Source organism: Bubalus kerabau, chromosome 3 (genome assembly GCF_029407905.1).
Source record: "Bubalus kerabau isolate K-KA32 ecotype Philippines breed swamp buffalo chromosome 3, PCC_UOA_SB_1v2, whole genome shotgun sequence".
NCBI classification, from domain to species: Eukaryota; Metazoa; Chordata; class Mammalia; order Artiodactyla; family Bovidae; genus Bubalus; species Bubalus kerabau.
Window position 1 is genome coordinate 10,796,848 of NC_073626.1, and position 23,250 is coordinate 10,820,097.

At 45.5% G+C, this 23,250-nt stretch overlaps 1 protein-coding gene across 9 annotated transcripts in view; it reads left to right on the plus strand.

Moving 5' to 3' along the window:
• JARID2 (jumonji and AT-rich interaction domain containing 2) overlaps positions 1 to 23,250 on the plus strand; it is a 232,890-nt gene that overhangs the window by 117,887 nt on the left and 91,753 nt on the right. For 8 of the 9 annotated variants that reach the window (XM_055570664.1, XM_055570665.1, XM_055570668.1 and 5 more), the window contains one exon: positions 22,154 to 22,295. The exons of the other annotated variant lie outside the window; for it this stretch is intronic. In XM_055570664.1, the coding sequence (XP_055426639.1) occupies positions 22,154 to 22,295 (142 nt within the window). The remainder of the gene's footprint in view (positions 1 to 22,153; positions 22,296 to 23,250) is intronic. 9 annotated transcript variants of the gene reach the window in all.

A 23,250-nucleotide genomic window follows, 5' to 3' on the forward strand; every position in this document is an offset into this window, starting at 1 on the left:
CCAGTCAGATTAGGGCCCCACCCATGTGACCTTGTTTAACCTTTGTCACCTCTTTACAAGCTCAGTCTTCAGATGTAGTCACATTGGGTGTTCGGGTTTCAGTAGGATTTTAGTGGGGAGTCACATTAGTTTTGTAACAGTCTTGTATTTGGTAGGGATTTGTGATGGGGACAGTTCTTTAATTTTAGATTAAGTTAATTTCCATGGTAATCTGCTCCGTCTTTCTCTTTGTGAGACTGTAACAATTTCTTGGCAAGTCAGGAAACTCTGAGGGCTGCTTGACCTCAGAAGACACTGCTCCTCTCACTTGGGTGGAATTTTTGACCATGTTTTTACTGAGTGGTTGCTCCTGTGAGACCACTTGGATTGGTCTAAGTGCTTTACTTCACTGGGGGTTGAAGCATGGCTCACCTGCACCAGGAGCTGCTTTCCGAGGCCGGGGCCCTTACAGAGGGCAGACAAGGTGTTCTGTGGGCTCTGAGGGCTGGGGAGGGGACTGGCAATTGAGACTGCCTAGGAAGGACGCTTCTATCCTCGAGTTTGAAAAAACTCATAGGATAATTTGAAGTTGGGGGATTCCTATTTGTAGGACATTTATCCATCCTATGTGTCTGAATGTTATGCCCTAAATGTAATTTAGGGCAGTGCTTTCCAGTTATGTTAAATTCTCAGCAAGTATGGAAAGGAAGGCTCTGTAGGGTCACCAGATAGGGCTGCACTCAGCCAGAGGACATTTGCTCGTGCGAGGAGTTTTCCTGTGTCCATTCTTGTCAGTCAGTGACAGCACCCACCTCTTACTGCTTGGAGAAGGGCCTCGTGTGTTTTCTAAATCTTACACGTTTCATGATTCGAATTCTGTGATATGTGTGTTTATGCAGTTTATAACTGCTATCAGATCGACCACAGTGGACGCTTGCAGTTTTGCTTTGCTTGTGAATTTCTTAGATCCCATCTTCCCCAGATTTAGAGGACCTTTTAACTTGGTTTTTGAAAATAACCTATTATTACTTGAGCCACATAAAATGTTTAGAGTCCTGTCCAGCATATACTTAAAGCCAGGAGAGTGATAACTGGATATGCTTTGAGGGAAATTACCATGCAGGCCACAAATCCCTTAATTTAGAATTTGTTACTTAATCTCACCTGCTGCCAAATCTCATATATCCTTCTGGCTTTCTCCATGGTCTTTAAGGTTTTAGATTTAGCTTCCTCATGATTTGTTTCCAGAAAACTGTAAAACCATGCAGGTCTCTCGTTCAGGAGGTTTGGGGACAATGAGGGAAACAGGGACTGTTCTGTAACCTTAGTCCTGCTTCTGCAGGCGACACGTCACCAGCGTCAGCTTGGCCTGTCAGCCAGGCTGTCCCTGTCTTGTGCCAAGGAGAATTTTTAGGGCTCCTTGTGCCGGATGCCCTGGGACCTGGGCCCCCTCTCTGCTCCGTCCCCTGACCTGTCACTGGTGCACTTGGCTCAGTCACACCTTGGAGGTAACAAATCAGCTCCTTGTGGACACGGACGGGGCCTCTTCCCAGCTGCCCTGCCCTGCCCTTGTCTTCTGGGTTATTTCTTAACCAGGTCTGCGCCTCCCTTTGGCAGGTAGGTGGGCATCCTGGTCACGCTTGGCACCTGGTCTTGATGACAGGGGACGCCATCTGGGCTTGAGACTCCAGGCCAGCTTGTGGCAGTTTCTGAAGTGGCAGCTTCCTTCCCGTTTTCCAGGGCTCTGCCTTCTGATGCGTGAAGGCAGCCCAAGGTCTCTACATCGGAAACGTTGAACTATTGTTTCTGACACTGTCCTCCTTTCCCATATGATTGGGTGTTTGTGAAGGGCCCCACTGAATGCAACTCGCTTCCTATCTTCTAGAGGGCTGAGGAGTCCTCTTCAGACATCATCTGGGTGGGTGACATGCCAGTGGGACGTATTCCAGAATATTCCATCTTGGCATGCAGGCGGGCCTGCTGGTTTCTCGCAGAATCTGAGCTGCAGATTGCCCAGCCTGTACCCTAGTGGCTTTCCCCGTCTCACTCAGTCCTTGACCTGACTTGAGACAACCCAGGCTGTTTGAAAAGGGCCTTTCCAGTCAACTCGGTTGGCAAGTGCTGCAGTTGTTAAGGGTGAGCTGGAAGCTTCTCAGCTGGCACTTTCTGAATTCCTCAGAGGAAAATATTGGCACACACTCCACTCTCTGCCTGAACCCTCCTTATAAATAGAGAAGCCAAGAGTTAGGAAGCACAGGGCCAGGTCGAAGTGAGTATGTGTTTGGGGGTAGGGGGGAGGTACCATGTTGTCATCCAAGCCGAGAGAGCTGCCTGGTTCCTGATAACAGTCCTGTATACTTCCTCTTTCTCCCCATGTTTTGATGTTAATTTCCCTGCCACTGAAAATAGAAGTGTCTAGTGAATGCAATTTACAGTGTTTCTTTTCTTTTTTTTTTTTTTTTTTCTGGAGAGCCTTTTCTGCCAAAGATGCAAGTAGCGTTTTTACTTTGTTTTTTTTTTTTTTTCCTTCTCTTTTACGATTTAAATAAGAAGAAAGGTGGTAGGCTGCTTTATTCAACAAGTGTTGCACCTTTTAAGGAAAGTTTCCTTTTTTCATTTTTGGCTTTTTTTCCTGCGGTTTCAGGGGACAAGGTGCTGAGATAAGAGGCAGGCGCTCACCATTGATTTATTAGCCTGTTTGTTACCATCTGTCTGCCTCGCACTTCAGTCTGTTGATGGAAAGCCCGATGAACGTGCCATGGGGCTGGAGAGATTTCCATCTTCCCAAGTTGTCTGTCTGACTGCAGAGCCTGTGGAATCACGTCTAGCCAGGCCCCACAGGAGCCTGCGATGTGGCGAGGAACACTCGGGAGAGCGCTGGCTTAGTTTCTCTATCCAGCCTTGGACATTCCTACCGCTGCAGACGAAGGTCCTGCAAGGACACTCTCCAGCCCTGTCCACAGGGTCAGCCAGCACACTCGGCTCCCTCCTGGGGTCTCCCCGATGGAAGAATTCCAAGGGAACAGGTTAAGATTGCCATCAAGTGGCTACTCTTGGTAGTGATGGGAGGCTGTACCGGCCACCACCACTGGCTGACTTGTCAGTCTCCTCCGATTTCTTAGCCCTTTTGTGAAGCAGATTCACAGTTAAGAGTGCTTTCTGTCTGAGGAACTGACTGGTTTTCTTGGTGGGTGGTGGGCAGGGTGCGCTCAGTGCATCTGCAGATGGCACACCCCCAGTGAGAATCACACACCAGTGTGCCCCACAACCACGCCGTCCTGGGTAGACGCTGAGACTGGAGCAGGCCCTGGTCTGAGCTCAGGGCCCTGGAGCTACGAATGCAGACGCTCCAGAGACTTCCTGGAGAGAACTGTTGGGCATTCATTCTCCCACCAGTCCTGGGCCAGGAGGCCACAGCCCTCCAGCTTTTCTCGTGGAAATTGGCAGAAGAGGGCCACGCCGCCGTCCGTGAGTGGGTGGCTCACAGGCCCGCCAAGGGTGAAGGAACTAGCAAGCCCGCTTTGGTCACTCTCTCTTGGCTCCTGCTCGGTTGTTTCCCAGCTCTGTCGAGTGGAGGAATAATTTTTTTTCCTCAGAGGCAATATTCTCAGGAGTAATGGGATGATTTATTTAAAGTCCTTAGTCCCTGGCAGGAAGGAAGCATTCAAAGGGCAGTTGTTATTGAGGTTCTAGATGTACATTACCTAACCACTTCTCATAAAAGCTGTAGCTGGGTCATAAAACAGCATACTTAAGGGACTGTGTTAAAATTGGTTTGCTTTGTTCCCTGGGTGCCAGCATCCTGTAATTAGACCTCTCCCTAGAGCTTGGGGAGTAGAAACCCTGACCAAGCTTGAAGGAAGTAGCCCCTGTTCTGCTTTCGCCAGCAGGTCATTCCTCACTGGTGGGAAACCTCGTATGCATGTGCGCTCAGTTGTGTCCGACTCTTTGTGACCCCATGGACTGTAGCCTGCCAGACTCCTCTGTCCATGGGATTTTCCAGGCAAGAATACCGGACAGGGTTGCCCTTTCCTTCTCTAGGGGATCTTCTCCAACCCAGGGATCGAACCTGCATCTCTTACGTCTCCTGCTTTGGCTGGTGGATTCTTGACCAGTGAGTCACCTGGGAACCCCATTGGGAAGCCTGTGTAGTAGGAATAGTGAGAGTTTATATGGGGAGGGGAATGCCCCTACCTGGGCACAGAACGCTGGAATCTGTAGTCTCTGAGGAGCCTGAGAGGGCTCTTTCTGAGCTGGCACGTGATAGGCGGAAGAGAAGGGATCTGTGCCAGCTGTGTTGGGGGGCAGAGACCTAAGGCAGGCAGAGGGAAGATGACTGGAGTGTCCAGTATGGCGGCTAAACTTAGGGCAGAGTCAAGGGAGAAAACTCTTAGGGCTCTGTATTTTCAGCAGCCTTTTAGAAGGGATAGAGGTTATGTTACACTGCAATCTGTCAAATTAGCCCCAAATGCCTGGATTCCAGCCATTGAAAGCAATATTGGATGCGGCAGAAAGTTGATTGGTTGTAATATGCACTGTCATGGCCCTGTCATTCTGGTCCTACCAGTAACTGGGTATCGCTGTGAGCAGTCATCCTTTCTCTGGTTTCCTCCTTCAGTAAAAGAAAACCCTTGCCACCCCTTGTCTGTCTAGGTTCTGTTTTAGCGATGGGTGATGACAGGATGTGTTTATGGCAGGCTCATGTTCTTCCAGCTCACTAGATGCCCTGAGACATTTGGAGGTCTTTGCAGAATTTGGAGGGGTGTGGATCGGAGATAGTAATGTGGAGGAGTGTGCTGGAAGGCGGGGTGTGAGTCCTTCCCCACCTACGTCTCTCCGGGCCCACAAGAATGCAGGGTGATGGTCTCTCTCTGGAGGTCTCCTGTGTGTGTAGGAACTGAGGTGGCGAGCCCAGAGTCCTCTGTGGGTTCACACCTCTCAGAGCCTGGAGGGTAGCAAGATTCGAGTCCTAACTCAGAGCCTTTTCATGTGACACTCTTAAGTTGATGCTTGCTGACCTTTAACCCTCAAGCTACAACAGGATCTCCTAAAACCATTTGTGATTAAAAAAAAAATTCCCCTTTGGTGCAATTGCTTCGCACAGAGAAAGTTTTTCTACCGTTCTTAGTTTTCTGAATAAGCTTGTGGCTTTTGAATAGTTCCAGCCTCGTTTTCCCCTCTCCCCTCCTGCAAGAGCCATCTGTGCTGCCTTGGAGGGGGGTTGTCGGCTCCTGCTCTGTCTGCCCCTCCCCTCCTTGACGCCTGAAAAGAAGTCCCGTCTGTCTGCCATGCCCTGGGTGTGCTGGGCCTGTGTACTTAGCTCCTAGCAGAGAACAGCACAGAGACGCAGAGGCTGCGGCTGCGTCCCGAGACTAAATGCATGGAAATTCTACAGATCAGCACTAGCCAGGGGAGCTCTCAGTGATGATGGAGACGCTTCATGTCTGTGTGGCAGCCACCAGCCAGTTATGACTCTTGAGACCTAGCCCTAGCTGGTCTGGCTAGTTTCAGTTAATTTTAAAAGCCATGTGTTTGTGTGTGTGTCTGTGTGTTTTTAATAGCCACTTGTGACCAGAGTCTACCAAATTAGACCATGAACTTAGGAGAGAGGGTAAGCGAAGTAGTGAATTTCCTCTGTCTTCCTGCTCTTGTTGTTGTTTTTGGCTGAAAGTCTTTTTACATACCCCGTGTCCTCAATTTCAGAAACACTCCCAGCAAAGTGAAATGATAGTAATATTTGTTTCAGATGCCTCTTAGTGTTTGGGGCAGCTTCAGGAGACCCTTGCCCATGGTATTAATGTCACAAAATTTGTATTGTCCTTGACTTCAATACAGCAGGTCTATCACTGGCTCCAAAACCCCTTTCTTGTGCTTATGTGCGTCTTAATCTAGGTTTTCTGTTAGCATCGCGTAAGTAATGTCTAAAACAGCTGCCTGTTTTCATTAATCAACTTGTCCTGTGGTTGGGCACTGCGTCTGATGGCAGCACTCCTGTTTCTCTTGTGATACCATTTAAATAACTTTAAGATTTCCTTTTGCTTTTGTATTTAAAGAAATTGATTTTGACTCTGGAAATTTCAGAAATTTATGAAGATTACCTCTGGGGAGAATACTGCTTTTTGTTACTAGTTTGTTTTATTTTCTCTGGTCTGCTTTCTGGACATTTATATTTTTTAAACACAACTTGTTTAAAATTGTTTTCTGTATGCAATGGACTCTCTACAGTTTAAGTTACACTTTCTTTCCTCATGTTCCTAAGTGTTTGAAAATGTGATTTTTAAAAATCTTGTGTAATATTTAATATAGTCGTGTTCCATATTGAGCATTAGTCTTTAGTATGATACATGATACCTTTAAGGAAAATACCATGAAGAATATAAGAAAACTGTTAATAGTGATTGATGTAGTTTCACCTTATAAAAAAGAGAAGGATTACAGTTGTGGTTTTTACTTAAAATTATTAGTCACAAACCAAGTTTATCAACATTTGAGTATAAAAGATAAATACTTTGAGGAATACACAGAACAACTTTACAGGTGTAAAATTATTGTCTCCATTTCTTTTAAAAAATCATTAAAAGGTTAAATATGTATAAAACATAATGTGAAGGTTACTGTTAAATTTTTTGAATGCTCTAATTTAATTTCACCTGAAAACCTGAAGTTAATTCTCAAAAATTCTTTAATTTTGATTCATGAATGCCAGCAAATCAAGTGTATTATAAATTTCACGAGGCATTCCTGGCAAAATACTTTTTAAACACAGAGAGATAAGTATTTGACATATTTTCCTCTCTAGGAAGAAAAGCGGAGGGTTGCCTTTGAAAGCTTGGTAAGATGTAGAATGTGGCCCCCTGAGGTAATAAAGAGTGCTTCAGGCTTATAAACACCCTGAGATGGCCTCAAAAGAAGCACCTTATGTTTTCAACAGGATTCATTAGTCCTGAGCCACTTCTCTAGGCTTATGCTAGATTTTGAGGGTTATTACAATGAGCAAGACTAAATCCTCTTGGTCAGGAACCTGACAATCAGGTATGACATTGAATAGCACCTGTAGAGCAGGTGACGCTGTCAGCAAAGGCTGAGCAGGAGGGGCTGCAGGAACTTCCTGGACAGACAGAGGAGAGACTACCACAAAAGAAGGAATGGCATGTGCAAAGGCACTGAGGCTTGGGAGTGTAGGGAGTGATGAGAGCATGTCGTTTGCCGCACGTGACCCCCCAAGCCAGCTACTCCACTGCCTTCATGGACCATCATGGGTTGTCCATGTTGCCAGGTTTGAAAACCAAAGCACTGATAGCCAGTCATGGCTTAGAAAGCTGATAGAGGAAAACTTTGTTTCTTTAAAAAAAAAAAAAAAAAAAAAAGAATTTAAACCAGTAAAAGAAGCAACAAAATAATAAAGATGAACTACATTGAAATCCTTGCACAAAAATTCTTGTTTATGTTTAATTTCTTCGTACTACTTCCTAGAAGTGAAATCGCTAATATAAAAATTGTCATGCCTTTATCAGTATGTTGCCATACTTTCGGTGGGTGAGGCTGTGGGCTTTGTCAGTGTTGTGATCTGCCTCTTCTTGGTCTCAGTGCTGTTCAAACAGCGCTTTCTGTTACTCTTCATTCTTAAGGAGGTAAAGTGGCCATGTTGTGATTCTCATTGAATTCTACTTAATACCACGGTGATTAATTTTCAAAATCATAGTTTTATAATCTTTAACTTTGCATCATTTCTCTGTCTACCTTTTCAAATCCATTATCTGAATCATTAAAAAAAATACATTAGGGACTTCCCTGGTTGCCCAGTGGTTAGGGATCCGCCTTGCAATGCAGAACACACTGGTTCAATCCCTGGTTGGGGAACTAAGATCCTACATACTGCAGAGCAACTAAGTTCTTCCACCACAGTTAAAGATCCTGCATGATGCAATGAAGCAAAATAAGTTTAAAAATATTAAAAGCTTACATATATATGTATCTTCTGTTTCTTTTTACAGTCAAATAATTAAAGGAAATATTACCCACAAAAATTGTATTTCACTAGCACCAAAGTTTTATTAAGTGAAAGTCACTCTGTCACATCTGATTCTTTGTGACCCCATGGACTGTAGCCCAGCAGGCTCCTCTATCTTTGAGATTCCCCAGGCAGAAATACTGAAGTGGATAGCCATTCCCTTCAGATTGAACTCAGGTCTGTTGCATTGCACGCAGATTCTTTACCATCTGAGCCACCATGGAACCCCTTATTAAGGCATGTAGGTAGCCCTTCATAAAGCACTTGTCATGTGCCATTGGTACTTAACATCTTAGACCACTGTTGTCCTTATGGCCATTTAACAGGTAAGCAAAGTGAGGCACAGAGAGCTTTCATAGAGCTTAAGGAGAGTTAAGGTTCATGGGAAGTAAAACTAAGATTAGAACCAAGCAACCTTGTCCAAATTATGATATATGTGCTGTGAATCAGTAAGGTTTTTAGTGGTTTAGATGCCCAAATAAACCTTTTTTTTTTTTTTTTTAATTTAAAAAGTCTGATGGAACATTTTTTCTGATAGCTTATCAATGTGAACCTCCTGGTTTAATTGTAGTCACATTTCAGTGGTATTAGTGACTAAATCCATTGCAACCAAGTTTGTTTCACCAGTTAATATACAGTCATCCAACCCAGTTCTCCCTTCTGTGTTCTTGTAATTATTGGTATTATTTTATAATTGTACATTGTGGCCTTGAAGTCACGTTGGCTGTAGGGCCAGCCACATGCATTACACAGTTGAGCGCTGTTGGTGCTTCAGGAATTAGCAAGCCCTCTTGGAAGGGGTCCAAGTCAGACTCTGTATGTACTTAATTCTGGTTGGTATACTGCCAGTGTCTTAACTTTGATTTAAATACAGTTTTAACAAGTAATGTTTATTATTAACATAATGACTGCTGCAAAGTGCCCACACTTCAATAGTATTTTTGAAAGTCAGATATTGGCACAGTGGATCATTTTTCTGTATTGGCTTTTTTAAAATTATTATAATTTAGGTGATATGATCCATACTGTGTAAGTCAGCTCTGCTAATAGAGAAATATCTTTGGACACATGGCTAATGCAATGCGCTCATTAAAACCCTCTTATTTCCTAGACTTCCTGGACACTGCCACCTTTATTATGCTGTCCTCTCACAGGGAAACCCACTCTACCCTGCCTTCCTATTTAAGTATTTTTGGTAAATTGCTGTTCATAGCACATAACTCAGGCAGTAAGGTGCCCCTGTCACGTGCCGTAGCTTAGATAGGTAGGGAATTGGAGCGCTTTTGGAGGTCGATCGTGGGTGGTAGGGAGTACCCCAGGGTTTGCTCTAGCTGTGACAGGCTTGTCTTTGCTGTTTGAGGTGGATCCCAGCCCTCAATATCGGCTGACTTCCTTGATTGGATACATGAATAAAATAAGGTCTTAATGCTTCTGAGGCAGCAGGTTCTCTTAATTAGCACAGGGTATTATTAGATATCCAAATTTGATTAAGGCAGCAAATGAATTGTTCCTTCCAATTTTGTCCACCTCCAAGATTTGGGGTTTGCTTCAGCTGTGTATTTTTTAAAATGCTGAGTGCAGCTGGTGGGCTGCTGGAGTTGGCCCAGCTCATTTTGGTTGTGCACGTAGGTGGGTCTTTAATTCTGAGACCTCAGATGTCCTGGCATTGAGGCGATAATCAGGTGGAGGGCAGCCTTGTACCTGGCCGGCTGCAGAGCATTTCTTCAGATAGGACACATCCTTTCTGAAATTCTGATCTCTTCTAAAGTAGCAGTTGAAGTGACTAGTACTCTGGAGTCTTGAGTAATAAGAGGTCTTCATATTTAAACAATTGGAAGTTCAGTGATACATTGCTGGTACACAAGCAAAAAACTGGAAACCAGTTTGCTGTTAACTTATAAATTTGAATATTTGTGTACCCAAGAATTTCTAGTAATTTTTACTCTTAGGTGTGTATCTCAGAGGAACCGTAGCACTTGCTTGGTAGGGGACAAGTAGAAGGATGTTTGCAGCGTGGTTCATGATAGCAACAGATCAGCAACACTTTAAATGAACAAGAGAAGCAAAATAAATTGTGGAATATCCATACAATGGGGCTACCCAGGTGGCATGGTGGTAAAGAACCTGCCTGCCAATGCAAGAGATGCAGCTTTGATCCCTGGAGGAGGAAATGGCAGCTTGCTCCAGTATTCTTGCCTGGGAAATCTCATGGACAGAGGAACCTGGTGGGCTATAGGTTCCATGGGGTCACAAAGAGTCAGACACGACTGAGTGAGCACACACACATACACCATACAATAGAGTGTGATAAATCATGGTGAAAATGACGGGACAGAAGATAAACAGAATCATGGTGAGATCTTACTTAGTAACCTAATGTTCAGCTGGAAGAAAAATCTTCTAGGGCTTAACATGGTGTGATAGCCTTTTTGTGAAGCTAGTAATTGTGCACAGTAAAATAATATACTGTTTGGGCATGCACATTTGTGCTGCGACTTAAAAAATAATAAGGTAGGGGGAAGCACAATAGAGACTATTTTAGTGATTGAGTTTGCAGATTTTCTCTGTTTTATCCAAGTTGCAGAAAAGGGGTCTCGACAGAGTTGCCAGTATTGAGGGGAGTCTTGTCTTCATTTAAGAATTGAGACTTCCTCCGATCTTTGAATGTTGCAGCTTAGCTGGTGATGCTGTCAATCATACTTTGTTTGAATAAAGAAACAGTCATTGCCAGTCTCCCTTTCTACCCTCCCCTCTTAACAGAATTTCAGTACTGAAAGTTGTGATGCTGCTGTGAAGCTGAACTTCGCTCTCAGTGTTCTTGTGTATCTCCTGGAGGATGCTGGTCCTTCTAGTCTGTCCGGTGCTGAAGATAGCTTTCCTCTTTGGTAAGACAGTGTTTTAGCCGAACAGTCCAAAACCTACTGAAGTTTACAGCCAGGAGTTTTCCCAGGTCCTGTTCCCGACCCAGCAGCAGAGCACAGGCCAGAGTTGGATACACAGGGCTGGCTAAGCACGTCTTTTAGGGAATAAATCCCTAGTGTATAGTCTAATGAATTTGAGCAAATTCTGGGAGAGAGTGGAGGACAGAGGAGCCCAGCATGGTGCATTCCATGGGATCACAAAGAGTCAGACACAGCCTGGCACCTGAACAACAAAAAGTGCGTCGTCAGATGCTGCTATGCTTTTAGAAGTAAGAGCAGTCTGGGGCCCAACATCCTGTTAAAGTGAAAGTGTTAGTCTCTCAGTCATGTCCCACTCTTTGCGACCCCATGGTAGCCAGCCAGGCTCCTCTGTCCATGGAATTCTCCAGGCAAGAATACCAGAGTGGGTTGCCTTATCTTTTTGACTTTAAATACCTTGTTACTTTTTCAGTTGATTGGAAGAGGAAGCCTGGGAGACTAGAGATAGGTAAAGAGCAGCCAGCCCTTACGTACCCACAGGGGCTGTGTCTGAGTGGTCAGAGTCGGGGTGTTAAGCATAACCATTATCCATTCATGACCCTCAAGCTTCATTTCTGACTGATTGGTTATGTCTTGTGGTTTGTACTTTCTTACTAACATTTTTTCAAAATTTCCATAATATCCAAATCAATACCTGCCTCATATCTCCTTTGCAGTTCTCCCTTTTGGGTGCTTTTGATCAGGGAAGGCCACTAAGACAAGTCCCTAATCAAAGAAGAGGGACAAGCCAAACAGTCACCCCTTAAATGTCCTTTAATGGACTGTGTATGACTTATGCTGCAGTGGGATACACGCCAAACAGTTGTTCAGCATAATAGGAATAGATTGCACTGGAGAGAGCTGAATGAGGGTCTGTTCTGGGCTCACACTGGGCGTGTAATGGTTGCAGAGGCTTTTCCAGCCCTCTATCCTACAGGGAGTTTGTCATGAGGTTGTTCTGGTGTGTTAGCTTGCCCCTGGCCCCAGAAACCCCAGGTTCTTCGATGGCCTTCTGCTTGTTGAGGATTTACTCACCGTGCTTTTGGTTAAGAACCAGACGTGCAGAAGCTTCAGTTGACATATCTATAAAGTGGGGGATTGTACTAGATTATCTCTAAAGGCGTTGCCTGTAATTTTGGTTTTAAAGTGGTGGAAATTGAGTAGAGGTTTGGGCCGACCATCACCTGCCTCCTGACGTTTTTTGTTTGAAAGTGAGGCAGGTCGAGATGCTGTGGTCATTTATGAAACAGAGTGGACAAAATGCATAGTCACTGGCCCTGCCACCAGGACAGATCTGCTTCTAGGGTTTTTTGAAGACTGAATAACTTGACCTATGTATGTAAAGCCCAGAAAGGGCTCAGTCAATAGTTAACAGCAGCCACAAGCTGAGAGTAGGAAGGAGTAAGGGCATTCCTTCCCCAGCTCCCTGGATGAGCTTGCTGGTGAAGCTTTCAGTGCCATGTGGCCTCTCTAAGGGTGTCGACCATCTTCTTCCCCTCTGGAGAGGCATAACGAGGAGAATGTGGGCTGGTGTTCAGAGCATGTGCTTTGGACGTGATAATTGCCAGCTGAAGTTCAAAAGCTTCAAAAGCTTTGACTAACAATCAAACAGCTTATGACATAGGGAAGGAGATGCGAGCTGCAGTTATCTGGGGCCAGGGAGCTGGCCAGCCCTGCTGGAATCCTGCCTTTTTCACCCCTCTCGGCAGCTGCCAGGCCACAGAGCCCGTTTTGTGAAAGATCCTCAAGGAACAATGAGGGAAAACAGCTTCTGTTTTATTAGATTAGATGAATTTATGTGCCTGGGGGCGGGGTGTCCAGGCGCTGGGGGCGGGGAGGGCAGCCGTGGCCCATGCGGTCATCACTGAAGTGATGGAGCACCCGGGCAGCAGGATGGGAGGGAGGGGGCGCGCGGGATGGAGGAGGAGCTTGTGGGAAGAGATTTCTGCAGTCTGTCTGGAGAGCTGCCCAGGCTTCCCAGCCAAAAAAACAAATAAAAATAAATAAAAAGCAAGTGCTGAATGACACAGATTATGATATTAAAAAAAGGATGCCATTGAAAATATGCTAGGACCCCGAGGCTGGGCTGGGGAGGGGGAAGCGTGTGAGCGAGGAGGGGTGGTGGGGCGGGGGCGAGGAGGGGAGAGCAGTCTGACTCTGGGCACAGAGAAGGGTGGACAGTTAAACTGCTCCCATCCAATGGGTCCACCCGCCCCCCCCCACCCCCACCCCCACCCCCATCCCGCCTCACACCATCTTAGAGATCCTAAAAATAAGGATTTGTCTGCATTGCAGGTTGAGGAAATTACAGGGTGAAAAGCTATTTGAGCCTTTCCTTTTTCTCATTCTAATTCATCAGGAAGGGGTGGGGGGAAGCCCCAGACCCCTCCTCTTTGGTGTTAGAGTCTCTCGCAGCCACATAAATAACCTTCCCTCGCGGCGCCTCCCCTCCCCCCGGCCGCGCGGAATCTGCACTGGCGGAATCCGCAGGCGCCCGCGTTACGTGCAGGGGAGGATTGTTGACAAGCGCTCCGAGCCTGCCTCGCGCGCGCCCTCCCCCTCCCTCCCGTCCTCTGTCCTCCTTCCTCTCTGTCTCTCTGCAATGATCCGGCTCTGAGGATGGCTGCTCCACGGGTCTGTCAGGTGCAGTTTTTGGTGGCTTATCTTGAGGAACCTGGGATAGAAGGTCTGTTCCTATGAATAAAATAAAAAACCAAATCGCTCTAGATTTGTTTCAGGCTGCTGTGGCTTTTGTTGGAGAAATAGGCCTTTTGTGGGTTTCCCTGCTGGGGTCCTGATTAAATCCATTATGGATGGCAAGGTGCTGTATATATATGAGAGTATGTTTAAAAAAAAAAGTGTTGTGATTTGCTTAATATTACTATTCTTTCGGCTTTGGTATCCTCCCTGGGGGCCGTGGTGGCTCCTGCAAAGGCACTGTGGAAATTTACAAGAGAGAATTCATGTCGCTCTTAAAGCATTGAGCTCTGTTGACCATTTTGGACAAATCTGCAGTTTTAGTCAGGCTTGTATGGATCTCGACCTTTCTCTGGGGACTGAATTGTCATCCAGTGATGGCTGGCCCCCTTTATTTTATTGCTAGTTGCTGTAATCATTTCCCAGCATTTAAAAATAGATGTTTGATTATAAATTAGTTCATCCTCTGCCATAGCTTTGGTCTCCTTTATAAACAGTATGCATGGTTCTCATTTCCCTTCATACTTTCTTTCTCCGCCTCTTGTCCTCTTTCCTTGAAAAAATGGAGGAAACTGAGGCACGTAAACAGAGACTCAGTGATTCTAGGTTAGACCCTAAAGCTTAAACTTTGAGAGCTCTCGGTTCTGCTCCCACATTTCGTGCATTCACACATGTCTGCATAAGTGTAAACACAGGTGAATGTTAGTAGCCATCAATTTTAGGTGCCTCAAACCTTTGCCTTGTTATTGGAGTTCTGCTTTCTGTACTGTTTCGATTACATTTCAACCCCGGAAAGAAGGCAGCTCCAGGAGGCAGTAGGCCTCTCTGAGCTACCTTGCTGTCTGCAGATGTTGTTTTTCTTTTGGACTTTGAATATCCCACTTAATCCTTTGTTATATTCATCTGAGAAGTGGGTGTGCAGTTGACTTATCTATATGTAGTGAGGTATGAACGCACTGGAAAGCTTATAACAAAGAGTTTAGGACTTCCATGGGGTCTGTTTTATGGGCTTAGGGAATAAAGACTGCCAGAGCTGTTTGGGGTGAGGATATGGCTGTTTACCTTTCTGAATTAAGTTGTCAGGACACTTAAGTGTTTTGAAGTTGTTCCTGTAAGCTAATAACTTTATGGGATTTGTTGATTTGTGTTAAAGCCAGCTTTGTTTAACTTTGTAGAGACTTGTTAATATTGGAGAACTGGTTTCTTTGGGTGACTATATTTTGTGGGGTAAATGTAATGACTATATGAAGCTTTCCTGTTCTCTCTCTCCAAATACACACACACAGACACGTTTTAATTATAGGTAGAATGTCACTATCTGGGAACATGCTCTGCTTATGGAAAATCTCCCTTTGAGAAGTGCAAATTACAGGATTTATAAAACGAGATTTTGGCATGTCACCTTATCGGAACAGAAGACTTTGGACATGCTGGTCTTGTTTATCTAAAGAATTTTGATAAAAATGCGCTGGGTTCCCTTCCGCTGTGTCTGCCTCTAAGTTCCCAGGCTCTGCAGTGGTCCATTGTTCTGCAGCTCATTTTCCATACCAGCCTAAGCCCAACACTGTCTTTAATCACTTCTTTTGAATGTGGAAGGCAATCTTCGACCTCTCGGACTCTCAGCACTGGGCCACTTGTCCAGCACACCCTTTACTTAGCTGACAAGAGACCTGAGTTTCATGTTTTAGGGGATTCCAAGGATTTGTGCTTTTGATGGACAGTTACAACTAGGTTGACTGGTTTTCCAGTGTAAACACAGCGAGGTCTCGGGATGGGGGCAGGGACCAAGAGAAAGAATGACCCTGAGTTAGGAGGCTAAGGGCGACTGGATGCAGGTAGAGCTTTTCATCATAGAGCAATGTGAATGCTTGTATTTCAGTAATCATTTGTACTCAAGACACGGTACCTGTTCTGATTGTTGTGGGAATCATTTGAAGGGTGAAGGATGGGAGGATGGGAGTGTAGGGAGAAGAGCCTTTGCCCTAAAGAAGTGGAGGAGTGGCGCTGACACGCAGGGCCCTGCTTACTGGCGTCGTCACCAGAGCCTCAGTAGCTTCTGGGACCATTCAGACATCTTTCCTGGAGATTTCGGGCCCTGCCGGTGGAGGCACTTCTGTGTCCAGTCATGTTCCGTGTGGCATTCTGGTCCTTGCTGGAGCCTCTTCTGTGACTCCTGTTGGGCCGTGGGGAGGAGAGTCTTTTGTCTCCTGGTGGTGCTGACCGGTTTGGGGATTAGTCAGAGCAGGGATCTGGTCCACCTTCCTGTGTGTACTTACGACCTGTCTGCGGGCTTGTTCCCTCTGTACCTTGAGGTGAGGAGCTGCCTCCTGGGCTAGGGTTTCTGTTTGTCTCTCTTCCTGTTCACGTCTCTCAAATTTAGTCATTTGCTTGATTCTGAAAAGAGGAGAAAAGGATGAGGGTCAGATATTTTCCTTCCTGCCCAGTGGCCCAACTTTTCTGTGACATTATCACTGTCGGGTTTTGAATGAACATCCTTTCTGCAAAGATGTCCAAGAAGGTTTTGTGGAGAAGAAGTCTGGCTGTGAAGGGTTCCGGGGGATTCTGTAACCTGCCTGCCTCTCTGCCTGTCGGTCTATGTGCTTGCCTGCCTATCCATCCATCTATCTTATCTATTTGTCCATCTGTCTGTCTCTTGTATTTATCTATCCATCCTTCCATCCATAACGCGTGCTCTCTACTTTCTGGGTGCACTTGCCTCTTGGGGGCTCTTTTGAGGGGCCGCTGGGGCTGTGTTTTCCTGGTTGGAGTGGGGAATCGGCATTGCTGATCTGAGAGCAGACAAAGGGGCGCCCTGGCCTGTTGGGGGCCATCCTCCTGAGGGAAAGGGCTGCGTGTCCTCCATGAGCTGAAGGAGCAAACCCACTCATCCGTGCTATGTTGCCCACGAATGTGGCAGTGACACCATGCCTCAAGACTGTGGTTTGTTCTCAGCCACCTTGGTGTTTTGTGGTGGAGAGGGTGTCAGTGGACCGGCCTGGGCCCTCACCCCCTTCCCGGGACCCCAGGATCAGTTCAAGGCTCAGCTGCTGACCTGAGTGTATACAGTTGGATTTAAACTACATTTTCATGTTGACTCCGTGAAGCTGGCCCCAGCCAGGTTTTCCCCAGCATCCACATGTACAGCACAATCTAATTTTTCTTTCAAAATTTGAGTGAAAATAGGCTTTATTTTCCAGTAATCATGGCAGCAAAACAGACATTCTAAGTACCTCAGAGAAGGTCCTACCTCGGCCAAGGGGGCTGCTTTTATGTCTTGCCAGCCCCCTCCCTCAACACACACACAGACACACACGCACGCACTGCTGCTGCTGCTGCTGCTGCAAATGAAAGCTCTCTTTGGATGCTTGACTGTTTAATATGTAATGTGATACCTTGTCTCGCAGTGACAGGGTGACAGACGGGCATTGGCTCCATAATACAGAATTACCTTTTGTGCATCTCTTCTACAACAAAGCCGAATACACTGACTCTCCCTAATATGCTAATACGTTTGGTGTGCTCCAGATGTTTTGGAAGCTCGGGAACAGCTTCAAAGGTCTCCTTGTTTTTCTTTCTCTTTAACCCTTCTCTAGGCCTTGCTTTTGTGAAACGAGAGGCATTAGATTTTTCTTCCATTGTGTATTTCGTCCTGTATGGGTAGCTAACATGATGACTGGGAAAACTTCTTTGTGTCTAAAACATCATAAAATTAGAAGCACCGCCCAGGCTCGTCCCCCCTTTCAGAGTCTGGGACAGAATTTCCTTCTCTGCGTATGTTTCTGTTCTGAAGTCTGTAGCTCTCATCACCGCTTAGCTGAAGGAATCTTTGGCCTCATTTATGTTTCAAATGTCCCAGCCCCCTTTATGTTACAGCCAGAGGCAGAAGTTCGTGCACACGCACGGGCAGCCCCCAGCACAGAAGCCCCCTTCCTCTTTGCTGCTGCTGTTCCAGGCTTAGCAAAGACCCGTTCGGGTATATTGCCTTGAAAGCCTTTTCGTTGCTGGCTCACGTGGGAGGTGGGGTGCAGAGCTGCTGAATTCTGTTTCCTCTGGGCTCTCAGCTCCTGAGCACGGGCACTGCCCTCGGGGTGGCCTCTGACTCACCACCCTGTCAGCTGATGGTGACTTGCCGAGGCTGGAGACAGTGCCCAAGCTGCCTTTACCGCAGTGACTTGGAATTTTCAGCTCATATTTATTGCTTTTGTGAAAGACAATAGACGTGGTTTAATTTAAGTTCAACCTACTGAATATTAATAGAGGGGAACGAATGCCCGAGTTGGGGGCGGTGCAGAATGTGTGGGCCTTTCTGCTTCTCTATTTAAGCTTCTCTCCCCACAAAGGTTTGTGTTGATGAGGGGAGGGGTTTGGAAAAATAAAGCCAGTTTGTGTGTTTGAAGGAGGGGATGCTGTTTGACTCTTCTCATGGACTAAAAATCATTGTAAAAATTGGTGGCAGGGCTTTGTTCCGTTGGGGAGAGGAGAGGCAGCCCGCACTGGCTTGCCTGATGTTCTCGTAATGGCTCTTCTGCCCCATGGCGTCGGGATCCGTCTTGCTGACCTGGCTCTCCTGGATTGGCAGGTGGTACGACTTGGATGAAAACCTTCAAAATGAAATAGGGTAGCCAGCGCACTGGAGATGTGAAGGGTGGGGGTGTGCAGAGAAGAAAAAGCCCAAGTTTATCCAACCACATAGACTGTCTCACTGAAAATAAATGAACACTTTCTCCGTGCTGATGTACAGGCTGGGGTACTCAAATTGAAACAGTCAGTCATATGCAAAACAAGTCAGTCTCGCCCCCTGAAAAGGCTGGAAACAGCTGACATCCTTCAGTTCATAGAATGGGCAAGCAGCATCTTTGCGTGTCCCCCGTTTTCCTGATCTGGAAAGTGAATGACAACCCATCCCTCCCCTAGTTCGGTTGATAGACTTTGTTAATCCTTGAAATGTGGGAAACTTTGGTGTTCTTTCAAGATATCAGTCTGATGAGGGCATGGGACAATGGACTCAGTACTTTGATTCTTTTTTAATGGAGCTTAGTCTTGCCATAGCATTTCAGAGCATTCTCTTCCTCAGCCTGACATTGAGCTCCCATACAGTCAATTAAAATTGCCCCTTTTCATGTAAAATTTCATAATTCAGTTTCCTTGAATTTGTGCTTGGGCAGGTTTTTTGTTGTTGTTGAGAAGAGAAACATTAAATCCTTGTTCTATATGATGTCTCTAAGATGGCTGTTGTTCAGTCGCTCAGTCGTATCCAATTGTTTGTGACCCCATGGACTGCAGCGCGCCAGGCTTACCTGTCCTTCCCTGTCTCCTGGAGCTTGCTCAAACTCATGTGCATTGGGTTGGTGATGCTATCTGACTGTCTTATCCTCTGCTGCCCTCTTCTCCTTTTGCCTTCAAATCTTTCCCAGCATCAGGGTCTTTTCCGGTGAGTCATATGAACACTTCTTTCCCCTCCCCATTATTTTACTTTTTAACCATATTTACCATTAGCAGACTTAACATAGCTTTGTGGTTAAGTATTGTAAGCAGCCCTCTTCCCCTTCACAAAAGTGATGATCAGAGGTGGAAGAATGAATGCCCCAGCGGAACTTTGGGTTTGGGTGTCTTACTGTGAGTTGTTACGACAGTACAAACATAGTCAGTTTCCTGGGATCTAGTGCAGGCTTCCCCAAAGCTGTACAGTGTCTTAGAGCAACTAGGTCTCTTGCTGACTGACTCTTGCTTCCCCATGCAGTAGTGGATCTCAGAATGTGGTCCCCAGAGCAGCCAAAGCAGACAGCATCTTCTGGTGTTAAAAGAGCATGTTAGAAGGGGGCCCTGTGCTTGAACCTCCAGGTGATTTTAACTAGCGCTCCAGCGTGGGGGTCACCGCTCTTCACAGTCTACTGAGGTTCTCCTTATCACTGAACAGCCGAACTTTTCTCTGCTTTACTCATTCCTTCACTCATTCATGCATGGGCTGCCTGCTCCCTCAGCAGACCCTTGAGACCTTGCTGTGCACCAGAGGGGAGAGCAAGTGCTTGTTCCCCGATTTCACCCAGCAGCGCCTCCTTCCTGTCTCCTCCGTGTTCAAACATAGCTTCAAACGACCACCTCTTCTTCCTCCTGCGCCACCAGCACCGCCACTGCCTTGGCTTTTGTGTTTAGGTGATTGCAGATACCAGCTGCGCTCTCTTCGCTTTGCCGTCGGCAGGTTTGCGTGCTCCAGTGATCCATCCTCACTGCCCTCCCCTCTGGCGTGCCCTGCAAGTTCAGGGCTGCATGCTGCTAACTGACACACCCAGGTATATCTCCTGTCACTACTAGAATTTAGATTTGCTGGATTATGCGTCTATCCCCAGTGCCCTGGCATATATATGGTAGGTGTGCAGAAAATAGTTATATTTCCTTCCTCCTTTCCTGCTTTATTCTCCTTAAAGTCCTTTTGTCCTATTGAAAAATGTGAATTCAACCAGGAATACACTTTTATTTTAGAGAGATATGTCCCTTAAATGTTAATTTCATGTATGCTTCCTTAACAAGAGTTTTTATTTCATGTTCAGCATCCTTTTCAGTGTGGTTGTTCATCCATTGGCTTATGTTCTGTCCCTGGGCTAGTTTGCTAATCTGTGTGTATGAGTGTGCTTGTGTCCTCCTGCTGTCTGGGTGGGCTGTTGTGTGGTCATGTTAACACGTCTGGCGGGGAGGGGGGACCAACTTCAACCCGTTGCATTTCTGCAGGGCTCTCATTCAGTGCTGATCATAGAGATGTTATTTCAACCACATATGTAGTGTTAGTTTTTAGAGCTGCTTTAGAAAATCTTAAAGAAGCGGGTAAGACTAATTTAAATGTGTTTGATGTAACCTAATAATTTGTCCAGAACACTTTTAGAATTAATATGAAATTATTTTAGAAATGTTAGTTATAGTGAGTTTTAAATGTGGTTAAATAAAAATAATCATTCATCCTCTTACCCACATCAGCTATATTTCAAACGCTCAGCAGCACCGTGTGACTGGTGGTTACTCTAATGAATAGCACTGCTCTCATCTTTGAAATGTTGGCCACACTTCAACCCTCAGACCCATAGATTTCCCTCCAGTTATGTCTCCTGTTTGCGTCACGGTGCACACTCCCCACATTTTTCTCCTTCTCTGGGAAGTTGTCTGTGTTTTCATTTCCATATTGTAGTCATGACTCCCAGAGCCCCAAGTCTAAGTGACAGCCATGGGATTTTATTTACTGCATTGTATTAGATTTCCAACCTTATGTTATTATTCATACTCTGAAATGATGTAAAAACAGATAACTGGGGAAATGCATAAGCAGGCCAGGTCCCAGGGTTTTGTTGCAGTATACTGCTTTCTGTCTGAAAATCCGACTCAGTGTGTGGAGTATAGTGTTTATGGAGACTAATAGGAACCACTCTTTAAATGCTTCAGCTAAAAAGGGATTTAATACAGGGACATAAATGCTTACAAACTTGCTGAAAGTGTTGGGAGAACAAAAGACTCCTGCCCTTTTGGCTTTATATAAAAGCCAAACCCTGTGGCTGTGAGAATGTAGGCACTGTGTTAGCATTTCTGCTGATGCCCAGAGGCTGGTGACTAGGCAGTGAAACTGGGGGCCAGTGGCTGTGGACAGTTGGGCGGGTACAAGCCTCCCATTGGTAGAAACTAAATTGTGTCCAGAACCCTGGATTGGATGGAAGGATGTCTGAGCTCTGGAAGGACCAGGCTTTTATTCAGCTGTTACCCATTAGTGTGACCTGGCTGCTGAACGACTTCCATATCACTTGGTGCAGGCCCTTGTCCAGCTCGGGTTGCTAGAAGCACACCCTGGGGCCCTGAGACCCCCTCTTCAGCATGGCACCATGTATGCTGTCGTGGAGAATCTTTGTCCTTTGGGACGGTCAGAGTCAAACATGGCGACTCTGATGGGAAGGATTGCTATGAAGAGAAAGTTGTCCAGTCAGATTTCTCGGTCAGATTTCTCGTTAAGAACCGATAGATGGCTACAAAGCAATGATTGATGCTTTTTCTTGGGTGGTAGTTACTGTTTCCTGAAGGCAATTCCAAAAAGGGTTTTAGTGTTTTCTGGAGTAAATATGTGGTCCTGGAAGGATAACTAGTTTGAATTGGTAATATGTGAAGTACTTTTCTTTCCCCAGTCCTCAAAGATGCTGATGTACTTACGTCTCCTGCCTTGGTAGGCGGGTTCTTTACCACTAGCGCCACCTGGGAAGCCCAGTTGATGTACTTTAGAAAGAACCCTGTAGTATATTACTACGATAATACTTTTCTGCTTGAATTGCTTACTGTTGGCGTTATTTCTTTGGCAGGCACTCCAGTCTTGTGTAAGGTCAAAAGTAGGATGAGGCGGGGCTTCTCCCTTCCCCTCTCAGGGGATCCACACCTCCTGGTTCTCTCCTGTTGAGTTTCTTGTCTGCCCTCATCGGCCACTGTGTAGGGTTAAACTGTGGTAAAGTGCTGCTTCCTTATGTCATGTATTTAAGTGTTTGTCCCCTTTTTTCACCTGTAGGGCTCCTTGGTAATGGCCAGTCTAAGGGATTAGGACCAGCATCAGAACAGTCAGAGAATGAGAAGGACGATGCATCCCAAGTGTCCTCGACTAGCAACGATGTTAGTTCTTCAGATTTTGAAGAAGGGCCGTCGAGGAAAAGGTTAGTACCCAAGGCTGAACATATTCGTGCCTTAAACCAGGGACTTCAAACTAGGTGCCAGTTTAAGTGGGAACAAACTTGGGCCCACTCACCCAATCTCCTGATTTTTTTCACAGAGGAGCCAGAATTCTGAATTTTTGTATCAAATACCCTGGTTTCTAAACATTGTCCACTAATTATCATAAAAGATGAGTAAAACACACAAAAAATTGTATGAGCCAAACAAAACAAGTTCCTGCTGTAAAAATTGTCCAGAGAGTTGCCAGTTTGTAATTCCTGCCTCTGACGTTCATTTTGATTGGTTTTCATTGGTTGTAATCCTGAGTATATTAGATGGTGTTTTGCCACTACTACAGAGGTGTGAATATGAAGATTTAAATGTGGTGTTTCTAAAAAAAAATTTTCCCCTTGTCAGGAAAGCAAAATCCATTTGGTGTTAACCAAATAAGTAGGTGTGAAATCGGTTCATAGAATTAATTTACCAGCAGGTTTTTAATTTTTTTTGTTGTTTTTTTAGTGACTTTCCTAAATAAGCTTAAGATAGCTTGATCAGGAAGTTGGCTATGGTAGTTTGACAAGAGCTGTGGCTTCATGGTCAGACACTGATAGTGACGTTGTATAATAACACTTTTAGTTGAGTGTTAAAAATCCTTTTTTAGTTATCTGCCTTATTTCGTGTCTCATGTATGATGTGATTCCCCCCCTGCCCCCATTTAGAATTTATATTTCATTTCATTCCATTTCCGTTCTCATACTCAGTGTTTTCCTGGATGACAAGATTAATTACTTGTTCTTAGAATCTGTTTGTTGGAGAGGATGGGAAAAGGGGAGGAAAATAACCCCCGGTCTGGACTTCTTTGTGTACCCTTTCTGTTACAGAGTTATAGTTACTTTTCAGAAACCATCTTGATGTGTGTGTCTAATGAAGAACTGAATTTGGCAGCAAATTCAGGAA